The following is a 14939-nucleotide window of genomic DNA, read 5'->3' as shown; positions in this document are numbered from 1 at the left end:
CTTCTATAGCAAAGACTAGTCGGGCATGCGAAGTATTTAGTAAACAAATACAACAAAGAGTCAATTCATGTTATCGTCATGTGAAAGGGCCTTCAGGGAAGATAGTTTGCTTAATAGTGAGGAAGTCCTACTGGAGATTAATTTGACAATAAAATAAAAATGTAATAAATGATAGAGATGTGTAGAATATTGATTTATTTGCCTTGGAAGAAGTGATGCCATTAAATATTCCCTAGTATGATTGCTTGGTTTAGATGAAGGAATTTAATATAAACCTTTAAATTCCACCATGCATATCGAACACTAAATCACATGATATAAATTAAGATAACCTCCCTCCCAATACCATAAGAGCTCCATATATTGAATTTTTATTTGATCACCACGCACATTATCCTCTCCGAAGTCCTGAATATATACTCAATCCTAACTCATTTTTTTTTTTTTTTTTTTGACAAGAACAGGATGAAAAACCCTCGAAATCTCCCATATGTTTGTATACTTCAATTTTACGAATAATTGAGGGGACCACAATCCATGCAACCAATAAAATTACTAATAAATTCTTAGCCCTTAATTAAATTTAGAATATATTATAATTACCCTTACGAGATACCATGAAATTATAATAACGATCCAAAAGTTTAAGAATATTACAAATTCCCCCATTGTATTCGAAATTCCCTTAACGTTTTTAAAATATCAAGGCATTTGGGATTCAGAAGGAGAGTTTTGTTTTATATCTATATACGAGGTTTCTGTCAAATACTTAATTAAGGGGGAATTTTGTAATTTAAAAAGCTAAAATTAAAAGAATATAGCATTTTAACTCGAAGGGAGTCCAACTAAGGCAACTAAAAGAGGCTTAGTTAGCAAATTGTCACTTGATTTTGCTCATAAAAGCTACTAATATTCGACCAATCAAACAAGTAAACAGGCCTGCCCCAGTAAGGTAACATGGCAAATTTTCCTAAGGTTTAGGCAACTATATATGATACTTACAATCAACAATATTCATTATTGGGACGCAAACTTTAATTTGAAAGGAATAATCCCATTTTCAAATGCTTTCAAGAAGGCTAAGATAGGGCTATCCATTTCAAGCTCACAACCCAACGTGAAATGATCAATGTTGTCATCATAACTGGTCATTATATGATAAAACCCGAGCAATTATTTTTCGATTTATGTATTTAAAAGATATTGCGCATTATTTAATAAGATCAAATTAATGAATCCCAAAACTTAGTTTTGTTATCAACATCAATCGTTGTATTGGTGGGCCAAGGCCTTAAATCAAATTATTGAAATGTTCGACTTTTTTTATTTTCACACTAGAGGATCTTTTTATGAAAAAAAAAACAGATAATTAATGACAATGATAAATAATGTAGCACAATTAAGCATTGTTGTTCCATGGCTATTCCCTTGCTTGAACTATATATGTAGATTGTTATCTTTGTTTCTTTCGTCTTCTTTCCTATCTAGGGGCATGAATACCTATCATTTAGCTGTGGGTTTGGTCGATACTCTCCTCTCAAAACGTCCTAACCTTTTTTTCGCTTTCCCTAAAAATTTAAGCATTGAACCTGATTAAATTGACGGTTAAGAGCAAACTTAGCTTGTCTTTTTTTTCCCTTTATATATATATATATATAGTTAGGAAGACCTCAAATATTCAAAGTTCCTTGTACAAGAGAGGCACGAGTAGAGAGTTTCATGATCAGATTATGTTAATGGAAAATTACGCAACGTACGGCAAGGTGTAGTATACAGAACTTCCTTGACCACTTTTTTCATGGATAAAGCTCTTGTCTGAACAACTCTCACGAATCATGAGAAGTCTTACACCTAGTATATGTATATTTATGTCAATGATTTATGAAATTTAGTATTCATGGCCGGTCCTAATTTCCTAACTCGAATAAAATGGTGTGGTTCTTATTAAACAAGCTGGTCCAGCCCAGAAACATTATCTTTGAATTTTATTTTTATTTTTCGGCAGTGGAGTCGGTCAAATATGCGTTGTTTTCTACTTTTCTTCCTTCTCAAGGCTTTAGATTCCTTTAAATAAAACTACAAAGGCTAATGCGATTCCTATAAACCGAACAAGTTATCTCAGCGCAATAATATCATCTTTTAGAACCTACCACTAATTTCTTTGTCTGTTCAGTTAGTCAGCATTAGAGAGAACCCACCACAACGTACCAAACTCGAATAGTAAGACAGAGAAGGATGGTAGCCTCTTACTTCATCTTGCCATGACACCTTCAAGGGAGCCCTCTTCTTTCCCTCTCACAGTCAAATTACCCTGAGACAAATTACGGAAAGGAGAAAAAAGGTGAAATTAATTAAACAAGTTAAAAAACTAGCTAGCAAATTAGGCAAGCTGTTCCATTCCATGTGAATATATATGCCGTGGGATATAGGCAGATCTTAAAACAACAAAATACAAATGTTTTTAAAGCTTCATAGGAGACAAGGAGGGAGTGAAAGAGATACCAACGCAACGAACCAGCACCCATGTCAAGAAGAGAAGAACGGAAAAAAACAGGGCTCTACGTTCTTGTCGGAAAGTAACTGATCAATCCTGTACTGCAACTACGATGGAGTACCAGTACTATTTATTCATGCGCGTGGGGGACCCACCTGCACCTCCATCCCCTAATAGCGGCCTCCCGTAGTATTTTCGCTGTTGACGCCCCTCCTAATTTTCCCATCTCTTTATCTTATCTCTTTCTTTCTCCCTCCTTGAATCTTTTCGGTGAAAAAGAAGAAGAAAAGATTTATGTATTTTGACGGGACAGAAAGTTTCCTTTCTTCGAACCCTTAAAAAGAGAGCTCAAAAACTACGCGTCTTTCCCAACACAACGAACTTCCTTTCTTATCACACTCCCCCCCAAAACCCTAAGTCTCTCTCCCTCTCTAAAAACCTCACTCGCTCTCCCTCCTATCTTTTCGGCCTTTTCACTCTCTCCTTTTTATCACTTGAATCAACTCTTCAATTCTCTTCCAAAATTCATTTCTTTTTTCAATAGATCTCTGCAGATCATTCAATGGACGATAGAGATAACCTTGATCCAGGGACCGAGTTCACCAGCGAGTCAAGCTGGACATTCGGTCATGACTCAGATGGTGTCAATTATTTCTTCTCCAACGATCGTGAGAACTCCATACTCAGCGAATTCGGATGGAATCTTCAATCGGATGAACCGTCGCGGTTTAAGGACCTCGATCGGGTAGAAGCAGAAGAGAGGTCCGATTCGGCAGGAAACCTAGAGATTCAGCGATCATCAGCAGCTGGTCCGGCAAGGTCTGGTGGTAGAGGCAGTCGTGACGGTTCGACTACGAACTATCCATCAGTATCATCGAGCTCCAGCGAGGATCCACCCGAGAAGTCTACGGACTCCGGCGGGAAACCGCCTGAGATACCGTGAGTTCAATTGTTTGGATATCTAATAGCCATGAAAATCTTGGTTAATAGTGTAAATAACTCGAATTTCAAGGGGAGAAACGATAGATAGATTTTGCACCTAAAGTAGTGAGGGATAAAATCAGTAAAAGAATCGAATTGTCCTCCTAGTTGCAAACTTTATGTTTTTTGCTTGCAAGAGTGCGTGTGCGCGATTTGCGCGTTCGTACGATATAGAAACTGTCAAAATAAAAAAGGAGATGTGATCTGGTTCATGCGAGCTGTTATGAGGCAGTTTCGTAATTTGAGAGAAGTGTGGGGTTAGATGAGGTAATTAAATGGAAAAGGTTCAAATGAGAAGCACAAGTGAGAGAAGCCATGAGCACCGCCGTTATTGCGGCGGGAATGCCCCCATCCCCCCCGCCGTTATTGCGGCGGGAATGCCGTGCTCTCTAACTTTTAACACTGCATGTACATTTGAAGAATAATTATTTCAGCATTAATAAATAGGGATTATCTTTCTTGTTAACGTAAAACACTATCAAAGAGATAGAGAATATAGGGAAAAGGTTGCTTCTGTTGATTTACTTGGTCATTACTTTTTGTTTGAACAAGTTAGATAGAGATTCTCTCCTGATTTTATTCTACTTTTTCCAAAACAGAAATCGTCTGCAGCTTGTTTTATGCTCTATATTCATCTCCCTTAGGATAGTGGGGGTGTAGATTATAATCATTTATAACGCGAAACGTGTCTGCCCAGTTGCATTGCGCATTTGCTCTTCTGATGAATTAGTATATATTGATGCTTCGTTTTTGCTTAGTTATTTTCAAGCTACTATCTTAACGTTCTCATTCTTTACTGATACTTTAATGCATATAGTGGATGGAGTTCATGCCTTGAAATTTTTTCTTAATTTATCATAATTGTATTCGTCATGCATGATCCTAAACCATAAACGATCGATCATGCCTCACACCTAGCTCTTCTATCATTCTCTAGCTAGTAATATTGGTCAGTCAGTTGAAAAAACTGAAATTACAATATTGTTGCATATTATAAATTAATAAACAACATATATTACTTTTGAAATCTTATATCATTTATGCCAGAGGGCTTGAGATTTTCTTTTCCAAGTTAATTTTCTGTGTAGCGCTATTGAGTTTTACAAGTTTTTAGACTGAATTGATCTTATTGTGGCTAATCAGTAGGCTATTAATTTCCAGAGAGAAAAATAATATAACTGAAAGATAATTTAAAGTGTCTAATTAATATGTTTGCTGTCAATCATGAATTAAGACATGCATTTACTTCATCTTTTTTTTTAAAAAAAAAATTCAGGATTTTGTGTTTATTTTGATAATTGTAGGTGAAATATTTTGTAGGAGTACGGTTAAAAAGAAGGGTCAGAAAAGGATCCGGCAGCCACGTTTTGCATTTATGACCAAAAGCGAAGTTGATCATCTTGAAGATGGATACAGATGGCGGAAATATGGACAGAAGGCAGTTAAAAATAGTCCATTTCCTAGGTCTCCTTTCTTATTAATTTACTATCCAATTCCAATTCCAAATACAATTATCTTTATGTTTTAAAGTTTTTTTTTTTACTTCTGATGCATAGTTGATGTTCTCTGGAAAATCAATACCAAAATATTAAAAGCTTAATCTCTTGCTTTGCTCCATCTCACCCATAAATATGCCCCAGGAGCTACTATCGCTGCACAAATAGCAAATGCACTGTGAAGAAAAGGGTTGAACGGTCGTCTGAAGATTCCACCATTGTGATTACCACATATGAAGGCCAGCACTGTCACCATACTGTTGGTTTTCCTCGAGGAGGAATCATTTGTCATCAAGCTACATTTTCTAGTCACATGACTCCTCCAATGTCGCAATTTATTTACCCTGGAATGCAATTACCCCGAGAAAATCCTCCGAGTACTGTGCTACAGTCACGGCCATTACCGGTTGAAGCAAGAGAATGCAGTACAGTGTCGTCAACACCAACTCCCAAACTGGCAACAGATGGACTGCTTGGGGATATTGTGCCTCCTGGAATGCGATGATCAGGTTGAGAACGGTACACATTACCTGCCTTGAATTGATATATAAGCTTAACATGCTTCAATATACCGTGCTTGCATGAATATCTATTACCTTTTCCATTATTTGCAATCTTGGCGTGTGTGAGAGTGAGCACATGTACATCAATAGCGCGCTTCTAAAATCAATTCTCATCCAAAAATCAAACATCAGTGGGAGAAATAGTTCTAGCACCCTACATTTGGTGATTTGCCATAGTTAAATCGGTGCAACAAATTGGATATCTAATTGCACATATTATAAAACCTCTCCAAGGTCAGTTCATGAAGTCCCCAAATAATTAATCAAGCTTCCTTTTTCTTTAGCATCCACGGAAAATGGCCAGCAAAAGTACTCCTTAAAGCATACTTGAGAATCTAGGATGGTATAGGGAAGTATTTTTGTTCTTGCGAACCAACTTTAACCCTCTAGGTCGTATATGAAGTAGTAGTAGTTTACATGCTCCAGTTGCCATGGGCACCCTCACGCTAGCAACTTGATTAGTTGATTAGTTTTCGGGGGATTTGGTTATGTAATTACATGTCTAGATCCCATGTATTTATATAGATAGACGTATAGTGTTTAGTTATCTCTAATTATTCCTCGAATATTCTGTTTGCGCGAGTCATTTATTGTATACTGTTTCCTGAACTGAGACAAATTATATTTTCTTAAATGATCAATAGTTTTTTTTTTCTTTTCAAAATGCCACAATTAGGAAAAAAAATACAACCAAGACGATGTTAGCAGTAGTACTGCAATTCAATTGTTGTGCTACTCTCGTTACTGCAATAAATTAAAAATAAATAAATAAATATGCTATTAAAAATGGCACAATCCTTAAAAATAAAAATAACACAACCTGTAATTTTTTTCACTTCATAATTGTGGCACAAATGAGTACTAAATTAAGATAAAAATCTGAAATTAAATATAAAGTTAATAATATTGTCAAAAATTGTAATTTTTTAGCCTAATTTGAAAATCTTGCAAGTCTCAACAAGTTATAGAGAGTCTATCCACTATAAAATTAGCTTGTAGAATCTGATCTAATAATTATATTAAAAATTATACTTGTTTTTATCAGATTTATTATTTGAAACGTCGACCAAATCTTTCTTAAACTTTAAATTGTTCATCTAATTAAAAAATATATGTCCTATGCTATATACTCGTTTTGGTATCGCAGCCTTTGAGAATTTTATTGTTATTTTTAAGGATTGCGTTCCTAGAAGCAACGCCACCCTTTAATATATGTTTTTCGAACTTCAATTAGTTTGCGTTACTCCCATCAGTGCACCTTAGTTGTGCTATTCTATTTCCAATAACTCAACTCACAAAAATGTGATGTTTTCCCAATTTTTTAACCAGTTGTCGTAGTTTAATTTTTTTTTTATTTGCGCTCTTCAAGAAAAAATTCCCTGATCAAATTATAAGATTTTTTTGCAGAGTATTTTAAACCGCAAACCCATAAAGAAAATGAGTGATTTTATATTCACTCTACAAATCTTATTCCCGCGGGCTATATTTTATTGAAATGACAATAATAATCTTTTTCAACATGTTTCTTTAAAAATAAAAGGTAATGTAGATTCTTATTAAGAGATTTTTTTTAGTATTTTTATAATTTTTGTTTTTTATCAAATCAGAGGGAAAAAAAACTTTTTTGGTTAGCCAAATAATTTGTTTTTTTTTGCTTTGAAAAAATCTAAAATAATATGTTTCTTTATTCATGAAATTCTGCTTTTCATTGACCAAAAATTTATCTGATGATAGTTTTAACTAAATATATATGTTTTTTAAACCATAACAAAACATATTTTTTTTTAAATCACTAACACAAAAACTACCATAAAATAAAATACATACTAAATATTATTAGTATTATACAAAACTAAGATTAGACAACAAATGAAACATTTATATAATTAATCAGATATGAAAAATCAAATCAACTTAAGTCAATTTTTTAAAAAATATTTGCATCATGATTTTTTTTTTCTAATTAAAAGAAAACAATGGAGGATGGATTCTTGATATGCACAAAGCATCCAGCGGGCTAGACTACAAAATCCATGCATCGATTTTTCTTGCTTGTCAAAACTCTAAATTGATAATTGATATTGGTTGTTAGTAAAGTTTAAGGACTTTTGTATTTAAGATTGTATGATTAAAGAAGGTTATACTTGTTGTAGAAAAACCATTGAGAAGAGGCAAGCAAAAGACTATTGAGATCGATTATTCTACAGCGTGTGTTTTCTGTCTTCTATTGCAATTTTTTAGTTTTATTAATAGGTGTCCTTTTTTTTATTAACTAACACTTAAATATCTTAGGATTGGCTAGACAGATTCTACCCGATATACTGTGGTGGTAGGTCTATATATCACGCTTGTGATGTGTGCATGTTTCCCGGTGGCAATGCATCATTACCACCGTCATTAACCTCTCCTATTGCTTGAGATTTATTGTGCTTAGTTGTTTTTGTGAAATTTTATTTGGCTGGAAAAGCAACAGAGGTTTTTCACCTCATAAGAACAAGGTCATAGAGCACCCTCTAAAACAATCGATCTAATAGTTGGTATGTGGTGATCAAGACTGAACACTTTCTTATGTTCTTTTATGATGTACCCAAAAGGCTATTGCGGAAGAATGTGGTTAGAAGCAACTTGGAGAGAGGAAAGGATGCGTGGCTAGAAGCAATTTGAAGAGAGTGATTAACGACCACCAAAATCTCCTAGTTAATGAAAGGATTTAGTGTAAATACTTTATTGCTTTTTTTTTTTTCCATCACCCATATTTCTCTATTCTAATAGAGCATCTGGATTTAAAGATTCTAATTTCGACATTGCACGCACGTATTCTATGGTTGATTTCTTTTAACATCTCTAATAGATGTAGAAATGATCGATGCTTGTTGCGTTTTTTTCATGTTCTTTTAGTTAGCGTGCAATGACGGGATATCCTATTATTCCCGAGTGTTCAAGCAGCCTCCCTTTAATTGGGTTAAAAATGGTCTATAAACTAAACCTTCCCACTTTATGTAGTGCAGAGATGGTGTAACATTGTTGTGGTGGCCCATGTTCCGTGAGCAGGACGGCGAACTTTATTTTGTTTAGCCCGTAGTGAGTCCACTTCACTGAGCCTCTTCCAATCCAACCCCTTGGCCTGCAGTATCCGACGTTGATATGCATGTGCTTTTGCATCAGGTATCTGTCGCCCACATTAATGCGCCCTTACACTAGAAGATGGTATTTATGTCAAATCTGCGTTTCGATGATTTGTGCATATAGCTTTTCATGCAATCGATATTAATGTGTATATATAATGGACAGCAGGTACGTGCTCCTCATTTTTCACGCTCTTTGCTACCCAGCATTCAATTTAGAGTCCCAATTTATAGTCTGCACCTTGTAAAAATGCCTTCATTTCTCCTGTCCCTTTTTTTTTTTTTTTTTCCTTTCTTCTTAATTATTATTCAATAGCTTCTGATCTTAGATCTGTACTCCTTCTCTGTTTTCTGTGCGGTTAAGTTTATTGCAGGGAAATCACGGGTAACTATATGTAAAATAATAAAAACATTAAAAAAAATCATAGTTTAATTTTATAATAACTACAAACTTTAATTGATTTTTAGAAGGTTGCCATCTTGATTTTTACGTGTTAAAAATTGATCACTTCAATTTAAATTTTTCAAATTGCACCCGTGCTTTATATTAACCTTTTGTCAATGATTGTGGACTTCGCACCATAGAGATGTTTTGGAGAGCTTTATCTTTCATTCTTTGTTTTTTTTTTTCCCCGTTTGATAGCTTAGTTGCAACAGTACTTATAAGCCTAACAGTGTTGATCAAGGGAATTTCATTGACAAGCTCTTGTTTCCAGAAACGCTATGTAAGGATGGGAAGGTTTAAGAGAAATGGGAAGGGAAGAGAAGGGTATTAATTCTTCAATTTTTTTGGGAGGTTTTTGAAAGTAAAAGGAACGGGGATTGCAGAATTTGCATAACCCCAAATCCCATCAAAAAATAAAAATCCAAGACCCAAAATTAGGGTGTTAAGGAGGGCAAGGAACCCGTATCCAACAATGATGGATACTTTCACTTTTATTATCTTTCCTGCTCCCTCTAGCTAAAAGAAGGGGTCGTCTCCTTCTACCGCCCATATATTCAAACAAGAAGATGCTTACCTCACATATTCACACCCTCTCCTTTTCTTCACTAGAAACCCAACATATAGTAAGAGGATCCTAGAATGATCCTGGGAAACAAGCCGATGAATGCAATTGTGCAATGAATAATGTTATTTTACTCTACATGTCCTTTTCTGTCGCGAAGCAGGGGAAGGACAAAATCACGAAATTGAAAAAAAAAAGAGAAAAGTATGATTGAAAAATCAGACACAAAAAATTTAAAAAAATGGCACAAGACAACAAAGCAATCTAGTGTCATCTTTTAAGTCGATCATACAATGGAGACAGATGAAGGCAAATCAAATGCATTAATTAAAGAATTTAGAAAGTAGCAGAACCTTCCCATCATCTGAACAAGTTGCTCCAGCGCTTGAACAAAACTACGCTTAACAGTGCAACACACACAACCATTTGCAAGCTCAACCCACTCATCGAAAAGAGCACCACCTTCTCTTTCATTTATCATTTCCCTTTCTACTCGAATTTCTTTCCCAAAATCATTCAAAATGACAGCAATCCTCTTTCCATGCTGAGGATTAAAGATATGGTTAACAAGCTAAACCAATCGTGAGTGGAAATATATTAAACCACAGATTACCTGAAATGTAACTTCAATAATTTGTTAATATTTATTTGAAAAAAAAGAAAAAAAAAAAGAAGCATTGGATTCCATTACAAGTACTAACACTCAGTTTTCTTCTGCAAGAAGAAGTGAATCAATAAATACACAGATATATAAATACACCAAAACAAGCCTAGATAAATGAATGAGACAGCTTCTCAATAATCATTAACAGAATTATGCATATAGCGATAAACTTATGAAGATTGAAGGGGATTTTACAGTGGATTTGCCAGCACCGAGATAGCCTGCGATGACCGTGATGCAGACAGAAACGTCATCGCATTAAGGTCATTTTGCAAAAACGAGGAGCTGTGCAGGCATGTTCCTTCAATTTGAACTGTGAGATGCGCATCGCCGTCTTCCTTCTCCGTTTTCAAATTTTCAATCACCTCGGCGTCTCTTTCCTTCTCTTTTTCGGAAATACAGTCGGTGGCTTTCCTTTTTATTATTTAGGGCATGTTTGGTTAGAGTGTTTTTTTTCTTTGCTTTAACAAAAAAAAAAATCAAATCAAATTTTAGATTAACAGTATTTTGACTTCACCGCTAAACACCAAGAAATAAAAAAATGCGGTGCGTTACATATTTCCAAAGTCCAAAGCCCATTCAAGACCAAAAAGAGAGGCCCATAAACTAAATATTAAAGTATAGGCCCACTACCTCCTGAGTTTTTTAAATAGAGCCCAAGCGGATATTTCCTTCGGCTCAGTGGAAATACAAAGTACAGGCCCAGTCTAGATTAAGCTCAATGTCCATCAAATCCCAGTCCAAAAAGAAAACAAGACCCCTCTCGCTTTAAAGGCCTGATTTCACACTCGCCCATTTCCTGCGCTTTCCGATGATGATTTCATTCGGTTTTTTTTAAGGTTATATCAGATACAAAACCGATCTAATCTAGTGACCTGGCATCGAGCGGAATCCCGATAGTCAATGGTAGAGGCGTAGAAACATTCAAAAACAGGGATGGGCTACAGTAATAGATTATTTCCCATGCTGTGATATGTCAAGGATTGAATCAATTTTTTAAAAACATTAAATAAAAAATATTCGAACATCGTCAGCATACTCTCAAGAAGTTCAAAAACAGGGAAAAAACAATTACTTTTATCATACTAAACCGAGGTTTTTAAATCCAACGTTGATATGCTTGAATAGTTGTTTGTTTTTAATATATATATATATTTGTTGTCTCTCCAAAGCAAATATATATTTTTATCTCCGTTGCGTGCATGGGTTTTTTTTACTCGATATACTAGATTGCAAAATGGCATGTGATCAATATATATAACAATCCCAGTCCTTGGATCCATGCTAAGTTTTAACCAAATACAGCTCCTCGCTTAGCTTGTTGACAACAATTTGCAGCGAGCGGAGGCGTGCAAGCTTGGCGTTGCCGTCTTCCCTACCTTCGAAGAAAAGATAAAACCGAATTACAATAAATAAATAAATGATATATGAGGCGAGGTCCGGCCGACCGGGACTCGGTACAGTGTGCTCTAAAAACATTGCCGTTGCAAGGCACGAACATGCAACTGGGATACATTTATATGCCACGGGACACGTGGGGAGAGTTCTGCGTCAAGGAAAGAAATATTGCTTTTAATGGCACCCTGTAAAGGCTTTCGTTTAAATTCTTGATTCTTCAAATAACGAAAAAACCCTAGATTCAAGAAATACATTGAATGCATGAAATCAACACGCCTTGCTGCCTATTAATCAAGTTATGGATTTGAGGAGGTTGAACTCGTGGTTAAAGTATATATGTTCTTTTCTTATCCATTGAAATTTAAGAAATAAAATTATATAAATTTTTTAATCCTAAAATTAATAATTTTTTAATCCATTTTTTAATCATTTGGTTTGGTTCTGATCAAGTTTTTTTTTTTTTTAGTTTTTTTACTGGTTAGAATTCTAGCTTCGTTATATTTTTATTTTCGTAATTTTTTTCTTTTATTATGATAATTCATTTTTGTTTAAGTTGGCTTGTTAATTGGTGTTATCTTTTCTTTTATTATGATCGGGTTTATACCCTGAATTGCATTTACCCTGAATTCTTTTATTATTTCTATACCCTGAATTATTATTATTATTTTTTCTAACCATGGCTAATCTATGCCTTGGGTTCGCCGGAGCAATCTGAATCTTAAAACAATATCATTAGTTATATGATAAAAAAATTCAACAAGAGAGATATCAAGGCAAAAAATTCGGGTAAAATAAAAGGCTATACACAGAGAGAGAACTCTGATTCATTACGCTGGCGCTGCCTTGAAGTTTAGGAAACTTTTGCCTTGTAGTTTTTTATTTAAAACTAGAATTCCCGAAGACGCATGTTTTATTAACAGCAAATTGTCAATTCACTCCGGGACCTGAGCAAGGAACGAAAAAGTGGCCATCGTATTCCGCGAGTTGATCCGAGAAGTGGTGAGGAACACGAGCATTGAAAAAACACAACGTCCAAGTGCATCGGAAAGAAAACACCCTTGTGAAGTTGAGGAAAATGACTTGCGGTCCTCTTCCTTTAATCCATTTTTTAATCATTTGGTTTGGCTCTGATCAGGGTTTTTTTTTTAGTTTTTTTATTGGTTAGAATTCTAGCTTCGTTATTTTTTTATTTTGGTAATTTTTTTCTTTTATTATGATAATTCATTTTTGTTTAAGGTGGCTTATTAATTGGTGTTATCTTTTCTTTTATCATGATCGGGTTTATACCCTGAATTCTTTTATTATTTCTATACCCTGAATTATTATTATTATTTTTTCTAACCATGGCTAATCTATGCCTTGGGTTCGCCGGAGCAATCTGAATCTTAAAACAATATCATTAGTTATATGATAAAAAAAATTCAACAAGAGAGATATCAAGGCAAAAAATTCGGGTAAAATAAAAGGTTATACACAGAGAGAGAACTCTGATTCATTACGCTGGCGCTGCCTTGAAGTTTAGGAAACTTTTGCCTTGTAGTTTTTTATTTAAAACTAGAATTCCCGAAGACGCATGTTTTATTAACAGCAAATTGTCAATTCACTCCGGGACCTGAGCAAGGAACGAAAAAGTGGCAATCATATTCCGCGAGTTGATCCGAGAAGGGGCGAGGAACACGAACATTGAAAAAACACAACGTCCAAGTGCCTCGGAAAGAAAACACCCTTGTGAAATTGAGGAAAATGACTTGCGGTCCTCTTCAGTGTGCATGCATGAATCTGAGGAAAAATGACTTGCGGCCCCCCTTTTAATTTCTTCTTAATCCTGATGGATTATTGCACTTTAATATAAAATTATTTTGCAATATATATCTCAATAGTAATATATAAATTACATTTTATCTCTTTTAAAGATTATGTTTTAAAATTACTGAACTCTTGAAATATAAACTGATCCCATTTTTCCATTAATTCCTTTCTTATTTTATACTTCACGCATAGGAATTTAAAGAGCATAAAACCAAAAAAATTTAAATCACTCTGAACCTACATATTGCTATATATATATATATATATATCTTGTGATCGAATGTAGTGTTATCGAATTCAATTTTAGATCGATAGTGGTAAATGCGTGATTTTAATTAAATTAAGGAGTATAAAAAGTTGGAATCTTATAAGCTGTATTTTTCATTTTTCTTGACGGCTAGTTCAATACTTAAACCAGCCGGTTACCGGATTGAGTTCTATTCCGTCCTTTGCACGTCCAATCTGAATCACCAGGTTATCGATGAATTAGTGGCGAAGCCATCTGAATTGCTGATCCGGCTCAATAACATCAATCAGGCGACCCATATTTGGATAGCTTTATATATAGACGTGTGGTGCTCTTCCCCAAAGCTTAGAGCCGGCATGAAAATACTCCTGTACGTGGATTTCTTACTAGATCGTTTTCTGCTCAAGCAATCGTGCAAATTTGTTTGCCCATTGGCCAAAAATGGCAATGATTCAAGGACAACTGAAGTGGGTAAGGGATGATCCCTCGTTGGTGTATCTGATGGGGAAAAAATCTCAGAATATGATGTTTCTAAATCGTTGATCGACCCAAGAGATCTCTTCCGTGAGATCACAACGAGGGTTTCACGTGCAGCACGAGAAGGAATCGATTACCAGCCGACGACTCTATTTAACCTTTTTCTTTGACAGAGTTTACGCACGTTTCAAGTTGGAGTTGATTGGTTGATGAGATTATGTCAGAATGTCAATAAATTGAAACGAAATATATCCCTACTGCCCCTTTTATGATTATTTCTTGCAACAAAAGTGAAGGGAAAAAAAATATCGTAACTAGGAATAAATGTTCTTCGGCATAACTTCAGCGCATCCAATTCGGTGGACCCACCGCAGTTAATGTCCAAGTCCAGCCAAGGCCACTGCGAGAAAACTCAATGCGCAAGCATTTCTATTTTTTTTATCCCTTTATAGCATCTTCAAGCTATTTAGAAAGAAGAGTTAAATTAATAATACAGTTTTTTAAATTATATAAAAGTACTTTTTTTGACATGCATTTCAATGGTAAAAAACAATTTTAAAGAGACAATCGTATTTTAATATTAATAAAATTATTTATTAACCGTGACTAATAATTAATACAACTCCAAGTTTTTGTCTTTTTTTTTTCTTTTAATATATCTCTAGGAGATGTCTTTAG

General features: G+C 34.8%; 1 protein-coding gene across 10 annotated transcripts; it reads left to right on the top strand.

Annotated features, from left to right (window-relative positions):
* The first annotated feature begins 2702 nt into the window (after positions 1-2702).
* LOC105116529 (probable WRKY transcription factor 57) lies at positions 2703-9060 on the top strand. Of its 10 annotated transcripts, none has more exons than XR_840545.1 (5): positions 2703-3433; positions 4796-4939; positions 5116-5490; positions 8538-8699; positions 9014-9060. XR_840545.1 is itself a non-coding variant. In XM_011013955.1 (4 exons), the coding sequence occupies exons 1-3, from the start codon at positions 3057-3059 to the stop codon at positions 5474-5476; spliced, it is 882 nt and encodes a 293-aa protein (XP_011012257.1). In that variant the 5' UTR covers positions 2703-3056; the 3' UTR covers positions 5477-5480; positions 8538-8983. The 10 variants fall into 10 exon arrangements, 6 of the variants coding, with proteins under 6 accessions (XP_011012257.1, XP_011012248.1, XP_011012232.1 ...); XR_840546.1 differs by lacking the exon at positions 9014-9060 and adding an exon at positions 8700-8987 and having other exon boundaries at positions 8538-8615; XR_840544.1 differs by lacking the exon at positions 9014-9060 and adding an exon at positions 8826-8895.
* Positions 9061-14939: the final 5879 nt, after the last annotated feature.

The sequence above is a fragment of the Populus euphratica genome, unplaced genomic scaffold, assembly GCF_000495115.2.
Source record: "Populus euphratica unplaced genomic scaffold, PopEup_1.0 scaffold5.1, whole genome shotgun sequence".
Classification (NCBI taxonomy): domain Eukaryota; kingdom Viridiplantae; phylum Streptophyta; class Magnoliopsida; order Malpighiales; family Salicaceae; genus Populus; species Populus euphratica.
Note: the sequence above shows the minus strand (reverse complement) of the source record. Positions and strands in the feature narration are given on the sequence as shown.